The sequence below is a fragment of the Thalassophryne amazonica genome, chromosome 22 (assembly GCF_902500255.1).
Source record: "Thalassophryne amazonica chromosome 22, fThaAma1.1, whole genome shotgun sequence".
NCBI lineage: Eukaryota > Metazoa > Chordata > Actinopteri > Batrachoidiformes > Batrachoididae > Thalassophryne > Thalassophryne amazonica.
Window position 1 is genome coordinate 5,948,813 of NC_047124.1, and position 23,685 is coordinate 5,972,497.

Here is a 23,685-nt window from a genome sequence, read left to right on the forward strand (position 1 = left end):
TCCCAGATTTTTTATTCTCTTCTTCTTTTCCCGTCATGTCCAGGCAAAGTGGAGGGTTGTTTTGTTTTGTTTTTTCTTTCTCTCTCTCTTCAGTTTGAGGCCTGTAGCTGTCCGCACGCCCGCACACACAACTCCACGCACGCGTGCAGAGGAATTTATTCATTAGTTTTCCCGGAATGAGGACACGCTCCCCCTCCCTCCCTCTTCCCGCCGGAAAACAACCATAGTAGATCGGCCCCGCCCCTTCTTCCTATCATTTCTTGTAAGCCCCGCCCCACCAGCAGGACATTCAGGTAGTCTTAAAACTCCGCACTTGTATATTTTTTCCGCAGTTTTATCGGCAACCGGAGCTCGAACCCGAAACCTCACTTTTGGTGGATTTTCCGAACCAGAATGGGCCAGATTAATACGTGCCTCAAGTGGATTTTTACAATTTTCAACATTTTCTTCGCGGTAAGTCCAACGATTTAAAAGGAAAAAAGAAAAAAAAAAAAAAAAAAAGAAATCCTGAGCGGAAAAGAAGAAAAGAACAACATGGCTGCCTTTGATGTGGGAATGAAAAAGTGCGCAGTCGAGTTGTTTTGGCCTCAACTCGTCCCGTCCGTCGACAACAAACTTCAAATAATTATATTTCAATTTACGGAATTAAAAAAAAACACAACTTCTGCCAACGTCAAACACGAAAAAGTGCAAGAAAAGCTTTATTTTTACGGACTTTAACCGAGTTAAGTGATAAATCTTCTAAATCACATAATCAATAATCACGTAATTGATTAAAGGTGTTAAAAACTGCACGTTGTGTACGAGAAGTATTTTTTTTTTTTTAAACAATCTTTTAATTGGATCAACATGAAGTACACAATGTTCTTATCTATTTTATTTTGGCGAAAATCTATTAGTAATGATTAATGTACAAATATTTTAAACAAAACTAATGAATACTTTAGTTTTTTGGATTAAATTGTCTTTTTTCCTCTCTTTTTGAGATTGGAGCAAAAAAAAAAAGGTTCTGACATTTTAAGGAAGTTTGTTTTTAAATTAAGTATAATACAGCTTTATACAAAACAAATATTTGTTTATACAAAGCAGTTTGTGCCTAAAATCTTGGTTTTTAAGTTAGGCCGAGACTTCTTAGCCGTTAAAGTCGCCCTAAAATCTCGCGAGTGCTCAGAGAGGGCTTTCACTGCTGTGTGTGTGTGTGTGTGTGTGTGTGTGTGTGTGTGTGTGTGTGTATGTATGTATATACAAAGTAATGGATTACCTCCATAGCCATTAAAAGGCTACAGAGTTGCTTCTTTTGGTTAATATTAAAGTTAGTGTGTATTTGTTTGTGTTTTGTTTGTTTGTTTGACTTTTGGTAACTAGTTGAGCCAGTTTGTCAATTCCACCACCTTAATTTCAGTTTCGATTTGGTTCAGAGCTTTTACATCTGGACTATATTGTCTTTAAATTAAGTATCTTTTAATGATTAAAATGTTTTTTTTCCATGTAAAGGTCATTTAAAAATGTTTTTGTAGTTGATGTCATTGAAATTTCCAACTTTATTTATTTTGACTCTGATGGGAGGTTTTGTTGTGCAGTACCTCTGTTGACCACTGGGAGGAATTGTATTTGCAGGGAACTCTTATAAATGTTTGTGTAAAATTATAAATGTTTGTGTTGTTTCAGATTGTGGGCGGAGTCATCATTGCACTCGCTCTACTCTCACAGATCATCACCAATGTGCACGGAGGCGAACAAGTAAGCATGCTTTGGGACTTCTGGCTAAGTCACAGGCCCCGCCCCCTCTGCTAGCTGCAGGTTAAATATATTAGCTGAAAGAGGTTTAGGTTTGGTGGCAGGATCCAGACTGGTTGTCCTAACTGGAAACGTCTTTGCATAGTGACCTCTTGTGATTGGAGTGCTGCCAAAAATAAAGTAAATATTTGCTCTCTGTAATGTCAGAGACGGTCACGAGATTACATGATGATGTAATCAGGTGTAATTTGCATATGGCAGGAAGTTGAAGAGTGTTCTGTTCTCTTGAAGGCTGGATTTTTTTTTTTCTCTCTCTAAAGAAGATGATGGGAACTATATAGCAGTAACGACATTTATATATTTGTTGTTTTTGAAATTTCTCACCAAGGAAGGCCAAAAAATCCCCACATGTAGCGACAAAATTGTTAAATTGGGAAGAGTCTGTTGCAGGATGTTTTGCTGCCCCTTAGTGGTTAATTTTTGACATAGACATTCACTTGTTTTAGAATTTTCCCCTGAATGCAGAAACCAAAATGCGGCATCTTTTTGTTTATTGGTACAAACTGATCGTGTCATCAAGGTATTTGCCTCTTTTATGTTGCTGTAAAAGTAAAATGTCGACTTTGTCGCCCCCAGCTGGAAGGTCGGACCTCCGGCCTCATCATACTGTACGTAGTGGGTGCCATTACCATGGTGATCGCCATCGTGGGAGCCTATGGCGCGCATAAGGAGAACCGTGTAGCACTGATTGTGGTGAGTGTGATGAAGTGTTACAGCCGCATTCCAAAATGGAGGAAATTCATTTTCCCACAAAATTCTACTCACAACAACCCATAATAACAACATGAAAAGTTGTGGGCCCTTATATGTAGACCTGTGTGTGCCTTTCCAAATCACATCCAGTCAAATGATTTTACACCAGGTGGACTCCAATTAAACTGTAGAAACACCTCAAGGATGATCGGTGGAAACAGGAGACACCTGAGCTCAATTTTGAGCTTCATTACAGTCTGTGAATACTTATGTACATGTGATTTTTTTTTTTTTTGTTAATTATTATTATTATTAATAAACTTACAAAAATCTCAACACTTTCACACTGTCATTATGGGGTATTGTGTGTAGAATGTTTGAGGGGGGGGAAAATTATTTTCATCCATTTTGGAATAAGACTAACATAACAAAATGTGAAAAAAAAGTGAATACTTTCCAGATGCACTGTGGATATAAATGGCAAACCTTCACGTTGTAGAAATGTTATATTTTTATATCCTTTTAAAAAGCTTTTTATTTATAACAAACTTAAAATGAGGTAACACAGATTGAGACTTACTTACTTACTCTTTACTTAACAGAATTTTTATTAGGGCCCGAGTAGGCAACGTCCTACGAGGACCCTATTGTAATTGCGCTGTTTATTATTATTATTATTATTATTATCTCACTCTTGAAATCGAAATTTCGGCCTCTTCCCATGCTCAAAAACTCACCAAACTTTCCAAAGTCGTCCGGCCACATCCAAAATTCGATATTTTGGAGGCATCGCACACGGTCGCAGAAAAATCGCAAAATAGCGCCCCCTACAAATTTTCAAAAACCCCTCCGCATTGGGCTTTTTTCGTCGTAGCCTCATGAAATTCGGTACACATATTTACCATGCCAGGACGCACGAAAGTCTCTTACTGTCATGGTGAAATATCGACAGGAAGTCGGCCATTTTTATTTTAAATTTCAATTTTGAGCAAATTTTTGCCATTTTTGGCCATTACCACTACTTACATTTGAACGAACTCGTCCTAGGGATTTTATCCCATCGTCTTCAAATTTGGTCAAAATCATCACAACACAATCGTTATCAAAAGATTCTAATTAAGTCAAAAGGCGTGGCTGCTAGGGGTCGTCAAACTTTGGCGAGCTTTTCGGAGCACGCCATTTCACTTCGAACGGCTGTCACGCCCACATACTTCATCGTAGATCTTTCAAACTTGCTGGACATGATGAGGGCTCCGCCCTGAACGTCTACATATCTTAAGTTCCCACCTGCGCCATAGCGCCCCCCGGTGGTGGCGGGAAATGTCCTATTTTTACTTTAAGAGGTCCTGATGTCACATACTTAACCCAATCAACTTCATTCTACTTCTAAAACATGCAGAACAAATTGGTGAATGTAGGTGATGAACGCTGTGAAGTTACGAGTAACGGCGTCCGTGTGGCGGCGTGCTGAATATTGCCCATTCGCCATGAAATTACGTTCTTCATTTTGACGGATTGAATTTTGTCACATCATCATGAAAATTGATACACAGGTCGAGCACGACAACCTCTTACAATTCATAGGGGCGTCGCCCAAGGGCGGGGCAAAATGCCTCAATAGCGCCCCCTTGAAACTTTCAAAAACCCCTCCACAGGAGTTTTTTTTTTGGAGTAGGGAGATGAAAATTGGTACACGTGTGACTTTCATAGACGTACAAAAAAGTCTCTTGCACTATGAGTCTACTCCAAACAGGAAGTCAGCCATTTTGAATTTTCTTCTCATTTTGGTGTGATTTCCACATGTTGTATTTGAACAAACTCCTCCCAGGGATTTTGTCCAATGCACTTCAAATTTCTTTGACAGCATCCAAAGATGATACTGAACAAAAGTTATGGAAAGCTTTTCTCTATGTTGAAGGGTGTGGCCGCTATGGTGCCGCCATTTTGACCCTTTGCCATGGAACATCAAGTCATGATAACTCCTTCATGCTTTGCCTGATTGACTTGAAACTTCACATGTATGATGACGGTTGGCCCCTGAACACACCCAACCCCTCTGTTTGTACACTGAGCGCCCCCTAGTGGATGAACAATCAACATGTCATAACTCTTTGATGCATTGTGTGATTTGTTTAAAATTTTAACTGTGTGATGAGTGGTTGCCCCTGCATGCACATGCCCACATGTGGTCACAATAGCACCCACTGGCGCGGAACGAGGGCCCATATATGACTGCTTGCAGTCCTAGTTATTATTATTATTATTCTGCGCAAAATGAAATCAAAATTTCGGCCTTTTCCCATGCTCAAAAACTCACCACACTTGGCAAGATTGTCCGGTCCTATCCAAATTTTGATATTTTGGGGGTCCCCCACATGGTTGCAGTGAAATCGCAAAATAGCACCTCCTAGAAATTTTCAAAAACCCCTCCGCATTGGGGTTTTTTCGTCATAGCCTCACGAAATTCAGTACACATATTTACCATGCTAGGACGCACAAAAAAGTCTCTTACTGTCCTGGTGAAATATCGACAGGAAGTCAACCATTTTGATTTTAAGTTTTGATTTTGAGCTAATTTTTTGCCATTTTTGGCCATTTCCACTGCTTACATTTGAACAAACTCGTCCTAGGGATTTCATCCGATCGTCTTCAAATTTGGTCAACATCATCACGACACAATGGTTATCAAAAGATTCTAATTAGGTCAAAAGGCGTGGCTGCTAGGGGTCGTCAAACTTTGGCGTGCTTTTTGGAGCACGCCGTTTCACTTCGAACGGCTGTCACGCCCACATACTTCATCGTAGATCCTTCAAACTTGCTGGACATGATGAGGGCTCCGCCCTTAACGTCTACATATATTAAGTTCCCACCGCACCATAGCGCCCCCCCGGTGGTGGCGGGAAATGTCCTATTTTTACTTTAAGAGTTCCTGATGTCACATACTTAACCCAGTCAACTTCATTCCACTTCTAAAACATGCAGAACAAGTTGGTGAACGTAGGCGATGAACGGCGTGAAGTTATGAGTAATGGCGTCCGTGTGGCGGCCTGCCGAATATTGACTATTCGCCATGAAATTACGTTCTTCCTTTTGACGGCTTTAATTTTGTCATATCATCATGAAAATTGATACACAGGTCGAGCACGACAACCTCTTACAATTCATAGGGGCGTCGCCCATGGGCGGGGCAAAATGCCTCAATAGCGCCCCCTTGAAACTTTCAAAAACCCCTCCCCATAGGGTTTTTTTTTTTTTTTTAAATTGGTACACGTGTGACTTGCATAGACCTACAAAAAAGTCTCTTGCACCATTTGTCTACTCCAAACAGGAAGTTGGCCATTTTGAATTTTCTTGTCATTTTGGCATGATTTCCACACGTTGTATTTGAACGAACTCCTCCTAGGGATTTTGTCCAGTGCACTTCAAATGTATTTTACAGCAGCCAGAGATGATACTAACCAAAAGTTATCGAAAGCTTTTCTCTATGTTGAAGGGTGTGGCCGCTGTGGTGCCACCATTTTGACCCTTCGCCATAGAACATCAAGTCATGATAACTCCTTCATGCTTTGCCTGATTGACTTGAAACTTCACATGTATGATGACGGTTGGCCCCTCTGTTTTTACACTGAGCGCCCCCTAGTGGATTAACCATCAACATGTCATAACTCCTTGATGCATTGTGTGATTTGCTTGAAATTTGAACTGTGGGATGAGTGGTTGCCCCTGTACGCACATGCCCACATCTGGTCACAAGAGAACACACTGCCCTGGGTAGGCAGTCGCGCGGAACGAGGGCCCGTATATGACTGCTTGCAGTCCTAGTTTAAATTTTTAGTTTCCCCATTGCTTATTTTATTCACTTATTTATTTTACAAAATTAGACATTAATGGTGTTTAATGTCTTCTAGGTGATACTTCTCTAATAAAATTTATTTGTTGTGGTCAGTTCCTGGTCTGTATGGTCATTGGAAGCCTGATGATGCTCAGAATTGGAATTCCTGCCGCCATGGCTCGTTCTGAGGTAACAACCACGTGCATGCTGTTCTGTTTGTTTGTTGTAGATGTATCAGAAGCTGTTAAATCTGTTCCTCAAGCCACTGTGGTGTCTCCTGACCAGTTAATCTGAAACTGGGCCAGTTTAAGTTTCTTAAGAATTGGTTTAAAGCCTGTGACAATAATTAAAATGCCTACTTAAAGGCTGACACTTAAACTGAATCCTTTGAATTGATATTTTATTTAATCCGTCTTAAATCACATTTAACCAGTTTATACCAGATTACATCCGGTTAAAGTGGTTTAAGGAATGTTATGCTGTTTTGGGGCTTTTTAAGGCTCCTGAAAAATAATATGAAGTTCGAACAAGACAAAAGATTGAAAGGATTTTAATTTTTTTGGAGGGGAGGTAAATGGATGATGTCATAAAGGTAACCCTGAAATGTGTTTGAATATGATGCCTTGTGCTCTAATCTGGATCAGAGTGATGTGAATGGCACCATTATTTTTCTGTGCAGCTCGAGGACCTGCTGGAGGAGCGCTTACGGAGAGTTCTGCCATTGAACACGGCCGACCAGGATGTGAGGAACGTGGCTGACAAGCTGCAGGAAACGGTAAACCCCAGATCATAGTGCTGCCATTGTCAAATTGGTTTCCATTCCCTGCGTTATTCAACTTGAAGCAGGCCAAGCACTCTGATTGGCTGACGGCTCTCAGGTGTTGCTGGGCAGGGAGGGGAAAAAAGCATGTGACTGATGGTTGTTTGTGCTCTGAGTCATGTTTAGGAATGACTAGCAGAGTACACGGGCATCACCTGGGTGTGAGATGAAGACATTAATGGCAGCTTTAATCTGCTCTTTGAACTTTAACAATAACACACATAATATGAGGAGATAATGTTTAAGTATTTAATCACTGCAGCAGGAAGGAATGAAGGTGGAAAGGTTCATAAGTATTTGGACATGACATGACATAAGATTTGTGTGTGTGTGGGGGGGGGGGTTCCACATTACTGTTGCTAAGCAACAGGCCAGTCATAGGCAGGCACACCCACAACTGACATTTATATACAAGATGATGGTGAAAAATATTTATTAAATGTCCAGCTGAGATGTCTAGCATCTTGTTCAGATGTTGTCTCCCGACCTAGTTTGAATGCTAACTGCTAGCTTAACTGTGGTTAGCTTGACAGCTAATGCTAAATGTGCTTTGGCTTTTCCGCGGTACAACCCATCCGTATTGACGTGCCATGTCGGCGTAACAGTGCTGTATAATTAGCGCCCCCTTTTGAGCAAATGTGTTTATCGCGCACCGCTTGTTTTTGTGTCACTGAAGCATTTGCTCTGTTGCAGCTGCACTGCTGCGGGCTGTTCAGCTACACCGACTGGGGGCAGGATATCCCCAACTCGTGTCTGTGCAACCAGCAGGCGGAGTCACTGCACGAGTGTCGGCTGGTTAACTACAATGTGAGTAAATGTCATCTTATGTTTCATGCGGAAACCAGTCGGGACACATTTTTGCTAACATTTTCTTCTCTTGCAGGTTCTTATGCAGAAGCTTGTCTACAAAAAGGTCAGTAAACCTCTTATAAGTTATTGCAGCATGACTCGGCATTTATATTTACTTTGGATTGGAGGCACACAAGTGAGCGTTCATGTCTCCAGACATTTAAAAAAAAATATTCAAGCTCCACCCTTTAACTCATCTTGTCTGAGGCCACGCCCATTTTGCTGTAGTTGTATAATGTGTTGGTTAGCTTTGCTAACAGCCACTGGTTAGCATGGAGATGCTAACCAGGTTAAAATCAGTTTTAAAAAACTAATCCCATAAATTAAACTGGATATAAGATCTATAAACTAATAACTGGCTTAGAAATAGTTTTTAAGTTGGTGAAAGTGGTTTTAAATGCAAATTAAGATTAAAACCTGAAGGTTTTTCTACCATCAGACCTGCTTCCCTATCATCATGCACTATGTGCTGCTGGTCGCTGACATCATGCTGGGCGTGGTCTTCACTCTGGCTGCCCTAGCGGTGAGTTAATTTATCGTGTGTGTTTTGTTTTAGAAATGTGCTTGTATTTTGCAGACAGACTAATAAAGTTCTTTTTTTGTTGTTGTTTTTTGGTAATCCAGCTGTTGGGCATGGCGCTGTCCTCGCTCATGATCTACCAGATGCGGTTCCCCTCTAGCGCCCCCATGGTGCTGACGGTGCCCGCTGTCTTCAGTCCACAGCCTCCCAAGTACCAGGAACTGCACAACCCACCAGAGTATGGAAGATAAACGGCGCCACCTGCAGCCATCGCCAGATGGCTTCTATTTTTTCATGCTGAAGAAGCTGACCTGTTTGTTTGTTTTTTTTTTTGGGGGGGGGGGGGTTTTCTCCCCTTTCTCTTATGTTATACAGTTTGACATCCAAAGTGCCTTCTGTTATTGTGGTGGCCTGACTGTCAACCATCTTTAAGACAATGGTGATGTGATGGTGCCCAAGCATTAGAGTTTAGTTTTTACAGAAAGTAGCTTAAGAGAAGTAACATCTTATGGGTCAGTGCTGTGTGGGTGGGGTTTATATATTATGTTTTTGTACGTTGGCAGCAGAAGCTGTTAGAGCATTCTGTAAGTGTTGATTCGAAAGTACTTAAAAATAGAAAGTCGTTAGCTACACTGATGCTTAAGTTCTTGATTGACATATTTCAACATTTTGGTAAAAATTCGCAATCATGAAATTCATTCATTTACATGGAATTTTTTATTCAATATAAGTTGTTTGGATTTTTTTTGTTTTGCTTGCATCCGTTTGGTCGTGCACTTCTGCTCCTTCATTAAGAAGGGTCTAAATAAAAGAAACATCTATAATTTTATTTGCACCCAGTATGGCAGCACAATAAGCGTTTGATAGGAACCTTCATTCCTTCGCAGCAGACTGAATAGACAAAAAAAACTAATTCGTCCCCATGTCCATCAAATTGCTAAACATCTAAAACTGGAATTGTGCAATACTTATCGTGTTTCTCCCAACTTCCTATCATGTTAATTTGTTATGGATGTGGCTGTGTTTCTACTTGTATCTGTTTTTTCTTTTTGTAAAGGCACTTAGCATGAGTCCAAGACAAAGTTCCCTGAGGGGATAATAGTGTATCGTATCATTCCAATGGACATGCTTTGATAGTCACAGAATTATTCAAATGCAGAAAAAGGTTTTTGCCACACAAAAACACCTGCAGAACCACTAACGTTGGCCGCAGTCATAAGCAATTGAATTATTTTTTTAATGTTTTTTTTTTTCCCTCTTGACTGTAATCACTTGAAGTGAACTCTGTTCAGGGTTTATTTTTCTGTTCTGTAATTTTGTATTTCTTTGAAACACCTCAGATCTTTGCTGTATTCTATGAATAAAGTCTCCTTAACTCTGCGTGTTGTCTGAAATCTTTCTTTGGAATTGTGGTGTCTTTCTTTCTTTCCCCAGCCCTTCAGTTGTCTCATCTGATCTGCTAAAGTCCAGATCAACTGTTCCAACGTGCACGTGTTCTGCTCACAGTGAGAAGGTACAACTTTTTTTAGAATGTTTCAAGCTGTTGCTCTACTGGAGCTTTTTCGAAACACTTTCTTCACAAAGGACAAGAATAATTTCAGACTTAGATGGGCTTTAACTTTATTCTGCTTTGGCAGCCACTGAAGCTTGTCAAGTCCTTCAGTGTTACCAGCTATCTTTCCAGGAAGAAACAAAATGAGTTTCACGACTCTTATAAAAGCTTCCGTGTTGAAATATGGGTAATTTCTCTTTACAAAATGTCACCAACTGTTAAAAATCCTCAGTGTTTTCTTGTCACAGAGTTTAAGGAAATTTTTTTTTGTTGCTTCAGTGGAGGAAAAAAAAAACCCTAAGTGAAAACAGAAGCACACAGGAAAAAAGTTGTATTTCAGCACAAACAAGTTATTAAATCAATTTTATTACCTTAAAAGTTAACAGAAGTCAAACATGCAGTTTTATTTCGTCATGACAAATGTGAATGAGTTTTTGTGTGTTCATGTTTAGGGGTAAGAACATTGTTTTAAAATGTAGTATGGTGGCACTGAAGTGCAAAACATCCCATTTAATATAAGGAAACTAGTTAACATGGTTAGCATCGACTTACAAAGCATACAGTAAGTTATTTATGGCCATCTGATAGTTTTACAAAGTGTACTCATGTTTTCTGAAGTGCTTTGTTTCCTAGTGTCCTGTTTTCCCACATCTTCATTTAAGGCATGCTTTACCCTTCAGGACCATTTTTAAAGAGATGTTGCCTTTGACACTATACAATTTTCAAATGTTTTACACTTGAAGACCACTAAATTTAATCTCTGCAGGGATTCGCACTTCATCTCCACTGTATTTTAGCTCCACCCTGAAATTGTGAGCACATAATCCACTTCAAGGCCACCACAGAAATAAGCTTCAGTTTAATTACTTCAAGCTGCATAACATTAGAAAACTCACATATAAAGTTGCACTGAAACAGTACGTTGAGGCTCTACTGTGACTTCACTTTCCCCATTTAGACAAATGTTCACACAGGAAATGGTGTTGCTCATTAGAAAGTAGGCGGGACCACAGCCAGGTGGCCAGAGAAGTTACATGACTGGATGATTTATTTAAACCAGTTATTCTCCAAAGACTTCTCAGTTTCCCATATATAATTTGCAGTTTTATTTCAAAAAACACCAACTTGTTTCCAATACTATTAAACTCTGCATTATTTGAACCATTGTAATGCAAAATTAGTGTAGTTTGAGTACGTTATAGGACAATGACTCAAATAGTTGACAAAGTGGTAATTTAAAAAAAAGACATTTCCAATATGAGCCCATGTTTTTGTAAATCTCGTACTATGCAGACTGTGTTTGCTGTGTATAATGACAAAAGCTTTCTATTCTATTCTACATATAACTGAAAATTTCAGGATTTGATTCAAATCGTCCAGCAAGTAGCGCTGTTGCACAAACAGTCGCTGTGGTGAGTTTATTTTCAAACAATGTAGATAAATAACTTTATGGAAGGTTTACATGGTGCATGTGTATTTTTTTTTTATTTTTGTGTATAGAACAAAAAAAAAAAAATCTGTTCAAATTATTTCAGCTTTTAATGAATGTGGTCCATCGCCATGACAACCTAGTGTTTCTCAGAGGTTGTTTTTAGTTTCCAGATCACATAATATTTTAGTTATAACTTTTATTAGAGGACATTTTGTCATTAAAGTGCTATAATGTAACACCATTTCTGGAGGAAATTTATCAGATTTCCCATGATCCTTTGGGGCTGAACAAACAGACACATTTGTGTGAATGTCTGAAGTCACGTATGAGCATGTTAGCGCTTTAGCCAGAGGAACAGCAGCCACCAGCAGGCATGGCCTGTGGCTCATCGTCAACAATCTGTACACCCCGCCTACTCGATGCTGATTGGCTGGAGCCGTTGCCCTTCAGTCTCTCCTCAGCCTGAGCAGTTTCCATCATCCCTGAACATATGAAGTACAAGAAGAGGTCAGTAGAGGGCGCTGTGGGGAGTATCTTAAACAATCTGTCAGGGACTTACGCTTGCACAGGTCCAGGAACAGCTCCTCGATGCCTTTGTTGAGTTTGGCTGATGTGTGGTAATGTTTGGCCCCCACTGACTCTGAATAACTACACACACACACACGGGGGAGCTAGTGAGCAAAGCAGTAGAACATCAGAGCCGTTTGGTTTCATCACTGACATGTTTCTCACCTTTCTGCTTCATCCACTGAAACATGCCTGTCTTTGTCCAAATCTATTTTATTACCTGAAAGAAAAAAACAGCAATCAAGCGTCACGACCAGCGAGAATGGGCGGGACTAGAGGACAGGCGGTGTAGATGGTGCCGCGGCTATCCTAACTCAAACAGTACAGTTCACATTTCCTAATGCAGAATATTACCATCTTGTTAAACACACAATCAACAGGAAAGTAATCAAATACTTTTATAAGCCAATGAAAAAGGCCACTTTAAAAAAAAAAAAAAAAAAAAAAAAAAATCCAGACTATAAGCCACATTTTTTAACTAGCTTGGGAGGCCCTATGACATACAGTAGCATATCAAAAATTCACAAGTTTATTAGTAACAGTAATTGCAATATATATGTACAATTTTCCCTTAAACAAAATAAACTCCAATAACACTCGCTCTTATGACAGATGAAGGCACAAACCGCAAATGACAAAAAAAATCCGCCCAGTGGGGAAAAAGCCACAAACCGGACAACACTGTCGTAAAAAGCCATAAAGCCATCTTGGACTGGTCGTGATTCCATCGCACGGCACAGTGAAGGTTTGATTTTATATTGTTTATTTTTTTAAATCTTTCTATAATAAAGCTGCTTTGTTCTTTGTTATTTTATCTGTTCTGTAAAGTTTCTTTTAGCACTGTGTAAAGCCCTATATAAATATAATGCATTATTATAATAAGGTGCTGATGCTCATACTCCCCTGAAGAATTTACTCAAAGAGTCTGAAGGACCTAAATGACATGGTGAGATGCTGAAGAGCTTCGCTCGTCATGTCTGCGACATACACATATTAAAATAAATTCCATTAATAATAAATAAACAGACACTACAATAACACACAAAAAGCCCTAATTAAAGAGCTGATAATAAAAAAGGTGTGACTTATCCCCAGAAAATACAGGTAATTAGCTCACTTCTGTTCCTGCTCCATGTGACCCGCTCAGTCTCATTTGAGATCATCTGGTTTTTAAACCGTTAAACTACTTTAAAGATAATTTAAACTGGTTTAAACTAATTATCTTTTACTGGATTTAAATTCATCTTTAGCTACATAAATATAAAAACATTAAAAAAAAAAATCTGGTTAAATATGACCTTTTAGTTTAAACAGTTTTAAAGCAGCACTAAACTGTTAAGCAGCTTTTACACCAGATTAAAGACAGCAGACATTCTAAAAAAAACTAAGGTGTTATTAGAACCGCTGTCATACGTAACGTCAGTAACACACTGCTGCAGGACCTTTTATTCTGGTTTAATGTTCTGTGTGAGTCTTCAGTGAATTATTCATTAAGCTGACTGTGACACATTAACTGAAAACTTACCTACTATACATAAACAAATCTCATTTCCCAACATCTTCCTCAACTCTTTCACCCAGTTCTTTACCTGCAACAAAGAAGCATATTAAATTTATTAGCATACGACATTCTACCAGAACCAGTCCAGGATTTCAGACTTTTTGTGGCAGATTTTCCTAATATACTGCAATGCATGCTGCCATGTTTTTTGAAGGATTTTTTTCCCCTTCTTTTCTAAAGCTCAAATTGCAGGAACAAATAAAAATTGCAATAATAGCTGCAGTTATTTTTTTGTGCAATGTATTAACGCCAGAGGATTCATGTCTACTTTCCAGCAAAGAACTGAAAATTTCCTTTATCTTTAGGAGTTATTATGCCCCACGAGGCGGGGCATATAGCATCCAGGTTGTCCATCCGTCCGTCTGTCCGGCCGCTGCAATGCAGCTCGGCACCTATTGCTCACAAAAACTTCATATTTGGTGGGTACATGCCTTGGAGGAGTACTTCACATGGGTTCGAAGGCCAGTGACCTTGACCTACTTTTCAAGGTCACAAGTGGTCACAACTGTCAAATCCTTCACCGCAACGTAGCTACAAACCTATTGCTTGCAGAAACTTCATATTTGGTGGGTACATGCCTTGGAGGAGTACTTTGCATGGGTTCAAAGGCCAGTGACCTTGACTTACTTTTGAAGGTCACCAATGGTCACAACTGTCAAATCCTTTGCCGTAAAGTAGCCCGGCACCTATTGCTCGCAGAAACTTCATATTTGGTGGGTACATGCCTTGGAGGAGTACTTCGCATGTGTTCGAAGGCCAGTGACCTTGACCTACTTTTCAAGGTCACCAGTGGTTGCATTTGTTTTGAAGGCTGGCGACCGTGACCGACTTTTTATGGTCACTGTCACATCTTCTAAATAAATATTATGCCAATCTCCAATTTTTTTTCATTGTATATCCCAGTTTACATCAAACAAATAAGGCTTCAACCAAAAACCCACCCCATACAAGTACATATTACTGCACTTTGCATGGAAAATAAGACTGCACGTGGGGCATTTCGTGATGAATGTCTCTAGTTTTACTAAATGTGACGGTGAGTTTGTTTTTGTGTTGCACAGTGTGTTGACCTCAGGGAAATAATGGCAACTGATCAAATTTGCACTAAAGTTGTGCTGATTGGAAAAAAAATTTACAAGGTCTTCCAGGATTCGTGAATCTGTACCACAATTCCAACATGGATTCGCAACTTCCAGGAGGTACTGCTAATTTAACGAAGTTAAAACATCACTAAGAACAAAAAAAAAAAAAAAAAAAAAAAAAAAAGGGATTCACTCTCCACATACAAATTTGCAGGCTACAATTGAGCAGAGAGAGTTTTTACCTTCTGAAAGGAGTCTTCATCTGTGACATCATACACTAGTATGGCTCCGTTTGAGTCTCTGTAATAGATTGGACCTAAGGCGTGGAAACGTTCCTGACCTGCTGTGTCCTGAACACAAACACACGTGGTCAGACATGAACCCTACATATTCACAATGTGTGAAGGTTAACTAAGTATCTTACCCATATGGCCAAGTTGACCCTTTTTCCTGTGATGTTGAGCTTCTTTGTGAGAAAGGATGCCTGCAAGACAATCAGGTCATTTAAACCTGACACCTATCAGAGAGAAAAGCTGCTTCATACAGCAGTTCAAATACATTCACTGAAACGGACACAAACTCAACAATTGGAAGCTCTAATCCACAGGTGTTCCACAAGGATATGGACTGGGCCTGAACCAGTTTTTCCTTAATCTCTTATTCAGCTGTATGCAGATGACATTGTACTTGTACACATGCTCCTATTAACCGGAAAAAAGCTTTGGTCCACTTTACAGTGTAAAAACAAAAACTAAGAACACAGCTGAATAAACTTCAGGAAACGTTGTAGTTTTGAAGACTGGACTACTTTGACACAGTCTGAAAGCGTGCAAGTGTAAACTGTGCCACTTTCTCTGCAGCCATTTTTGAACACATGCCTGATAAGAACCACGAGGCCAAAGTCCTTCTGGCTAAGAGGTTTAGGTTTATTCTCCTTAAATATTCTCCAGAAACACGTTTGATTAATAGGGTGTGATTGTACCCATATTAATTTCGAAATGTTTTTGATAAATCACTGTTTTCCCCATCAGACAGTTGATCTGGACTGGAAAAGTGAGAGTGAATGTTTGTGGTTTGAAACAAATCAGCTGACTGGGTGTGTTTGCATGTCATGTGATAAAACCTCAAACCACCCAGATTTACTGCCAACTGTAATAACTGCAAAATGATGTTTTACTTGAAATCAACAACTACTGAGAGTTTTACTGTAGTAAATAATCAAGACAGACACAGTGACCCGGCGAATTAGAATTCAAATCACTCAAAGTCTCTCCGACTTGTTTGTGCTGCAGCATCCGGGGAAGTCGGAATTATGGGAGAACTAATGAATGTGTTGGACCCCTCACTCGTCTGTCACATGATCTCGTGACATGCCAAGGTGCATTATGGGAATTAGAGATCAGCTCAGTAATGTTTGAAAACAAGTATCCCTCCTGTCAAGAGTTACTGCAATACTTTTAAAGCAAACAAAATGTTTTGCCATCAGTGCTACCTTCATGCTAACAGACCGGGTCTCAGACAGGACTGGGATTCAGGTGGGATGGGGTCTTGGTGGAACATCTGGTCTGCAGATTATGAAGCAACAGTCTGTGTGAATGATGAAACCTACAAACAGCAGTTTGCACAAGCGGATCCTGATCCAGATCATAGATCTGCTCACTAAAACTTAAAAAAAATTAAACTAAATAAAACCATACAATCATGATTATCATTGTTTTATACACACACACACACACACATACACACGTGTATGTGTGTGTGTGTTCTGACAAACTCTTTCAGACTGATTTCAAACTGAGTTGCACAAAAAACATGATCCAATTTGGACAAAACCTGATCATCAAGACGGTTGTGTGAAAATGTGCTTTTAATCTGTCATGATTACAGTAAATTACGTCTTAACTGGTTTAAATGGTTGCAAACTAACAGATATGTTCAAAATGGTTTTAATTCTCGGTGAACCTAATTTAGTTTTGACACTAAAGTAGCTGCTACCAACTGCAGTACCAGGTTCGAACAGCAGACTGCGCACCAACTTCAACGTTATTATCAAAACAAGTCCAATGTTTTTTGTTTTGTTTGTCCCCCCCCCCCCCCCCGCGTTGTCAATCATGTTTCCTGTTGATCAAGATTGCAAATTATTATTTCGTCATTTTATAAACGCGTCATGTTTAAAACTGACTTGGAGGAAACTGACTGACTCCGCCCACTTGGACGGAAAACAAGTGACAGCGACAAGGAAAACAGAAAATAAAATAAAAATAAATAAAAACAATCACACCTTACAGCAAACACCCCCACCCCCCGCCGGACCAGGCCCGGTAATCCGGGTCAGGGTTCGGTCGTACCTGTAGCGTTGTGATGTGTTTGTCGTTGAATTTATTCTCGCAGTACCGCAGCACCAGCGACGTTTTGCCCACACAGCCTTCCCCAAGAAGAACCACCTTGAAGGAGAAGCTCCCCCGGGCAGCCATGGCCGGAATCAACGCTCCAACCGCGGGCCGAGCTAACGGCTAACGCTAACACAGATCACATCAGCGGCAAAGTCACACAAAGAGCGAAATTCAGCAGGAGGAAGAAAAGCAGGGTGTGTGACTGTTGTTAATATCTCTGGCAGATGTGACAAACAGCGAGCAGACGTCGACCTTCCGTCTGACGCGAACGCTGCCTTAATGGCGTCTCTTCGGCTACTTCCAGCTAGCCGGCTAGCTTCAACAAAGATCGACTAGAAGCAGTAAGATGTCTCACTACGATAAACAACACAAGTCCCACCCTGTGAAAGAGGCGCGAATCTTTTCATAACGAATTTATTTATTAGTGTGCAATAAAAATGTACATTAAAAACAAAATAAAATCACGAGAGCAACTAAATAAGAACATTTTCATGATTCATTCATGCTTTTGTTTCTTCTAGATTGGATTATTGTAATGTCCTATTTTCAGGGTTATCACAGTCCAGCATTAGGAGCTCCAGCTGGTTCAAAATGCTGCTACCAGACACCCATTTTGGCATCTTTGCACTGGCTTCCTGTAACCTATAGAATTTTTCATGGACTGGCACCTGGTTACCTGGCCGATTTGGTGAAACCCTATGTACCGGCCCGGGTTTTGCGGTTGCAGGATGCAGAACTACTGTGCATTCCTAGGGTGAAGAAGAAGCCAGCAGGTCAAAGAGACTTCTCTTATCGTGCACCCGCTCTATGGAACAGTCTCCCTGCGACCGTGAGGCAGTCAGATTATGTGGACATTTTTAAGTCAAGAATAAAAACATATTTTTACTCCCTTTCTTATGAATAGCTTTTTTTTTAATCTGTTTTATTCTTCTTTTTTATTTTTTTGGTTTGTGTGAGGTGCCTTGAGGCAACTTTTGTTGTGAATTGGCATGTTATAAATTGAATAAATAAATTGGTGAAATTTTTAAAATAAAAATCAGCTGCAGTTAAATTTAAAATGTAATCAGTATTAATAATAATGTAATAATTCTTAAGACACATTGACAATGATTTCTGGTAAGATGTTACATGGCCAAATAATAATAATAACAATAACTTTATTTATTTAAAAAAAACTTCCTTATGTTATACATGTTTTAGGTTCTAAAGTGTAATTTTTCATTTTGTAAACCTTGATTAAATCTCCTGTAATTCTATTTTTTACACATACTCAATTTTACTTCCTCAAATCTGTCTTATTAAGTCAAATTTGAAAGTTGCGTGAGCAGATTAGTTGTTTTTCTCTGTACTTTTTCTAATATCTAATACACAATAAAACCAATCAAACAAAAAGTTAATGACAACGCTTCCTGTATACGGTGAACACAAACTAACTTCTTGTTTGTCCTGTCAAATCAAACAGCCTCGGCTGGGGAAGTAACCTGTGTCAAACTGGAGTCCTGTCCGTGTGGAATCATAGACCCTCATCCGCTTGAAGTTGCGGAATCTGGAGAAAAGCAGGTCCACAATCCGGCTTCAGGGCCTATATAGGACTTACTTCTTCGAGACAGAAGGAAAAAGGTCTATGCATTTAAAAATACAACAATAATAATTTGTCAACAGTTCTTCATACTGTAATTACCCTCAACATTTGTCAAACTGAGACAAGCTGAGCTCAGAGCACACAGCAGAGTGAGAGGTCTGTCCTGCTTCCTGCTCTCTGGTGTGTCACGTGATGAATGGAGGGAGTTTTTCACATCACACAACCAACGCAATCTGTATGTTGACGTCACAGTGTGTCTGTAAACAAGATTTTTTTTTTTTTTTTAAAGATTTCAGACAAACAACAAGAGGTGGAAAATTTTTCCCTCAGTGAGTAAAAGTCCTCCCACTAAACCAGCTGGTTATCATTAGTTCAACTCCTCAGGCAGGTCGATTAACTAGAACTAATCAGTAAATCACCTGTCTGAGGTGCAACATGTAGAAAGGTTACATGAGTGGGTTCTTGAAACCACTCGAACTGTTCAAATCTGGTGTTAATCTGGATCCTGATGCGGATTTGAGGTCATATTTAACAAAATCTTTTTAAAAAATTCATGCAATCAGTTGCACTCATGATTTGAATGAGACGGACACAGTTTAGTTTCACTGCAGTGGAGCTAATCGGCCACTAGAGGGCATGATACGACTGCACGGGAAAAAGGCCGCAGCATCAAAACATATGAAGCCGTTACTGATCCAGTTTACATATTACAAACATGCAGATATGATCACATAATGACGGAGACACACAAATGTAATAATTTAGTGCAGTATAAAATTGGACAAATAATGTATAAAGTATGTATTATCCTCAACCTGTTTGTTAAACAAAATAATAAATATTGACTGTATTTTTTAATTGAGGACATAGAATGTTTTAAAAAATCTATCTATCTATCTATCTATCTATCTATCTATCTATCTATCTATCTATCTATCTATCTATCATCTTTTTTGCAGCTTGTTGTTTTATGTGGTACCGGTCCGGACCATGATCCCGATCCTGTAGATGTTGTTCTTTTATGACGTCACCGCCTGCACGTTTTGCGCTGTTTTCTTTTCTTTTTGAGGTTTTGGAGGGCGGAGTTTCCTGAAACAAGGTTCCACACTTGATGCGGGACAAATTCAGAAAGTAGTTGGCGTGTGTGTGTGTGTGTGTGTGTGTGTGTGTGTGTGTGTGTGTGTGTGTGTGTGTGTGTGTGTGTGTGTGTGTGTGTGTGTGTGTGTGTAGGGAGGGGGGTATAAAGTAAACGGGGCTCACGCGCTGTTCCAGTGGTACTTCAGGACTCCACGCACACGCGTGTCCACGCACAGCGCTCTCCCACGCGTGCAGCCTGCAGAGCCGTGCCGCGGACGTCGTTGGAACTTTTGTTTTTTTGTTTGTTTGTTTTTGTTGTTTTTATGTTGTCTTTGGCGCTGCGGGTTGCAGGTGCGCCTCGATCACTGCTGCGGGACATGCGGGGACTCGTGGTTCTGCTGGCGGGACTCGCCGCCTGGTCCACCGGCCTCACGGGCTCCTCGTGTCCCGGTCGCTGCCGCTGCGAGCCGGACGGGGGTCTGCAGCGCGTGGACTGTTCGGATCAGGGACTCCAGAACCTCCCGAACCACCTGAGCGTCTTCACCTCCTACCTGTAAGTCAGAGACGCACCTGGAAACACTTGAAAGCATCTTTTAGTCTTCAAAAACTATTGATTATATATTTTAAAAAGTGTTAACATTTTACACACGTGTGTGTGTGTGCGCGCGCGTGTGAAAGTAAGCACCTGTTTATCAGTTCTTGCTGCACACTGAAAAAAAAAAAAAACAGGGGTAAAACTTCAGCTGGAGGATATCTAACTAGTTTTCTGGTTGTTTTTCTTTCTGTTTTTAACATAAATCGTTTCCTTGGTGATGAATAAATTCGGGTCCTGATTGTGATCATGGGAAGAGGTTCAGGATGTAAAAAAACCTTTCCCTTTGATCTCTAATTCGCAGGATGTTTTACAATCATCCTAAAATTTGTGTGAAGTTTAGAATTTCTGTAGTTAATCTTTAGTTACTTAGATCCACTAAAACCGGCCACTAAGGGGCGATATACAAACAAATGTGGATTATTTCTGAATTAAATTGTTGTTGTTTCATGTAGTTTTTATTCTCCAATAATCTGTCTGGTGTCTTTAAAAGTAAATCTCTAAAATGTCAGAAAAAAATGTATTTTTATTAAAGTAACTGCTATAAGTGTGTGAGTGAGTTCAGAAAATGAGTGAATATACTCATATAACTAATATAAAGTGACATAACTAATGAAATTATTGCTGTTGTTTCATGTAGTTTTTATTCTCCAATAAATCTCTAAAATGTCAGGAAAAAATGTATTTTTAATTAAAGTAATTGCTATAAGTGTGTGAGTGAGTTCAGAAAACGAGTTAATATACTGATATGTCTAATATAAAGTGACATAACTAATGAAATTATTGCTGTTGTTGTTTCATGTAGTTTTTATTCTCCAATAAATCTCTAAAATGTCAGGAAAAAATGTATTTTTAATTAAAGTAATTGCTATAAGTGTGTGAGTGAGTTCAGAAAATGAGTTAATATACTGATATATCTAATTAAAAAGTGACATAACTAATGGGTGTCTCCGCCCCCTCCCTTGTGACGTCACAGTTCCCAGGCTGCAGACCAGCTTGGTTTTTCCAGGTTCTGACCCACCTGAATGGTTACAGTTTGGCTCCAGAACTGAAGGATGAAGGTTCTGAGTTTTAGTTGGACTGAGTCGTGTTTGTCTTTGTTTGTGGTGAAAACTTGACGTCACCGCGGAGTGAAAACCTGTCCTTCAGGGTTGAACAATGATCCAGATTTAAGTTTCACTCTCATTAAAAGAAAGACGTTTGAGGCCTTACAGTTTGTCCAAGACGACCAGATGGACAATCGGTCTCACTGCGGCAGTCCTTCGAAGGTTCTTGGTATTGAATTAAAGCTGAAATCAGGAACCAGGTCCAAGAAAACATCAAGAACTTTTTGTGTGTGTTTGTGCATGTGTTTCTGTCTTTGTGAGGTCCAGATCCTCCTGATGACATTTTGGCCAAAAATCCTGTTCGATGGTTCTACTCAAAACCGGACCCGTTTAACCTTCAAGATGTCTTAAAGATGAAAGGAAAAGTCTCTAAAGTGGATCACGCAGAACCTTCATCAATTATCACTTTAATGTTTAATTCAACAGCTTGAAATATAAAAATACATCAGCATCAGTGAAACCATTATAATCTAAACAAAACTAACAAATGTTTCATTATTGATTCATCTGGTGACCATTTTTTCCCCCAATGAATCAAGTTGTGTTATTAAAAAAATCATAACCAGTACATGATGATGTTTTGATCTCTGCACTCAAAGTCCAAAGATATTCAATTATAAACAAAAAATAAAAATCCTTCTCAGATATCAGAAGCTGGAATCAATCAGAACTGAACATTTTTTTTCATTATAAATAAATTAAATTATAATTTTGTTTTTTAAAGATTGCATTTGTATTTCTGTTGGTTGTTTGATGTTTCGGTAAAATGTTGGCGTCACTGTGAAGGTTCAATCATCATGTCAGAGGTTAATTTGGAAGAAGGCAGCAGAGATGGACGGGATGGGAACACCCCCCCCCCCCTTCCTTGGCCCCAGGGGGCCCCAGGCACCCTCCCTCCCCCACCCCCAAGATAATGAAAGAAAGGCATACGAAGGAAAAGAGTGAAAGAGGATGAAAAAAAAGAAAAGAGGCCTCACTGTCACACAAACAACAAAACTCTTTTCTGCTCGGTTTGAATAATCTGCTGATATCCATCAGACTGAACCTGATGAAAAAAAAAGAGACACTCTGAGCTTCATGTCTTCCTCTTTTCATTCTCCTATCTTTCTTTTTCCTGCTCAGTTCAGGAATCTGGATGGTGATGGTACGAGGAATGCACTAGCTTTGGGCGGTGCAGCAGCTGCTGTGTTGTCAGCGTTGGAAGCTAACCGCGTCATTGCTTAGCATCACCGCAAAACTGATTCCTTTTGGTTCATCCCGTTCACTCGGGTTCACACCAGCGGCTCCAGTGGGGAGCTTAGTTTAGTGATTTGGCACAAGTTTTACACCGGATACCCCTGTCCAGGTGTCCATGGAGATCCTTCATGGTGGGCTTTGAACCCGTCATGACTGTGAGGTTACATTATTAGTAAAATCAGTTACCCGATCACAAAAACCCCACAGTTGAACAGCTACGTGCCAGCTAGCAGATTAGCTTGTGGGCAGAGTTGTTGTAGAAACTGTGCTAGAGTAGTTAGCTTGCTAGCTGCTGCAGTTCTGTGAAGGGATAACAGTTGAATATATAATTATGATTCAATCAGGGTTATGGATTTGTGATTTTGTTTAGGGCTAGTTACCGGTCCCAAAATTGGAGCAACACAAGACCTATTACATCATCATGATGTAATGAAACAAACAAACCACATGAGATTTGCTCTGCTCGTGCTATTTCCATGTCACAACGACTTGAATGGCCTTGTAGGGAATTGAGAAGAGGAGGTGGTCCAGTATAGGTATTAGATCTCACAGTCCAACCTGCCCTCTGCTGGATGCTGCAACCTCTTGAACACTGCCCCCTGCTGGACTTTGTCACCTCTTAACTACTGCCCCCTGCTGGACGCTGACCCCATGCTGGACGTGTGATGGATATTAGGAGCAGGTGTGATTGATTGATGATTCCTGCCTCCTTATTGGACGTTTACCTTCACTGTGTGAAATTTCAGCTTGTAATCACATATTTGCAGGTCAGATTTCACGGAGTTTGAATTTAGAGGGAAAAAAAAACACATGGTGAAAATGTTGGTAATGTTTTGAAATAGAAACTTTTATTTAGATTTTTTTTAAATGGGTGGAGCTAGCACATTTTAAAAGCACTTTTTCCCGCATTAGCCGTTGGGGCTTTTTGGGGCTTGGCACATGCGTGTGCTCTAAGGAGTGCTAACTATGAACATGTGCACGTGTGGAGAATGTT

The 23,685-nt window shown here is 39.9% G+C and overlaps 3 protein-coding genes across 5 annotated transcripts in view; 2 read left to right on the plus strand and 1 right to left on the minus strand.

Moving 5' to 3' along the window:
- The first annotated feature begins 296 nt into the window (after positions 1–296).
- Positions 297–9,891, plus strand: LOC117504218 (tetraspanin-8-like). Of its 2 annotated transcripts, none has more exons than XM_034163615.1 (9): positions 297–453; positions 1,669–1,740; positions 2,374–2,490; positions 6,437–6,511; positions 7,002–7,097; positions 7,836–7,949; positions 8,026–8,055; positions 8,431–8,514; positions 8,616–9,891. In XM_034163615.1, the coding sequence occupies exons 1-9, from the start codon at positions 394–396 to the stop codon at positions 8,760–8,762; spliced, it is 795 nt and encodes a 264-aa protein (XP_034019506.1). In that variant the 5' UTR covers positions 297–393; the 3' UTR covers positions 8,763–9,891. The 2 variants fall into 2 exon arrangements, with proteins under 2 accessions (XP_034019506.1, XP_034019507.1); XM_034163616.1 differs by having other exon boundaries at positions 1,669–1,737.
- A 1,658-nt stretch (positions 9,892–11,549) lies between these two features.
- rab21 (RAB21, member RAS oncogene family) lies at positions 11,550–17,332 on the minus strand. Its single transcript, XM_034162992.1, has 7 exons — positions 17,054–17,332; positions 15,130–15,189; positions 14,948–15,055; positions 13,588–13,651; positions 12,228–12,282; positions 12,055–12,143; positions 11,550–11,977 (listed from the first exon to the last, which is right to left on the minus strand). The coding sequence occupies exons 1-7, from the start codon at positions 17,177–17,179 to the stop codon at positions 11,838–11,840; spliced, it is 642 nt and encodes a 213-aa protein (XP_034018883.1). The 5' UTR covers positions 17,180–17,332; the 3' UTR covers positions 11,550–11,837.
- The window catches only part of LOC117503759 (leucine-rich repeat-containing G-protein coupled receptor 5-like), a 28,699-nt gene continuing 22,321 nt past the window's right edge, over positions 17,308–23,685 (plus strand). Inside the window, exon 1 of one of the 2 annotated variants that reach the window (XM_034162991.1) lies at positions 17,308–17,439. Coding sequence is in view for 1 of the 2 variants with exons in the window: in XM_034162990.1 (XP_034018881.1) it covers positions 20,081–20,310 (230 nt within the window). In the remaining variant the exon portion in view is untranslated. Of the gene's footprint in view, positions 17,440–19,918; positions 20,311–23,685 lie in introns of those variants that run through there. The other variant, XM_034162990.1, reaches the window with a different exon arrangement.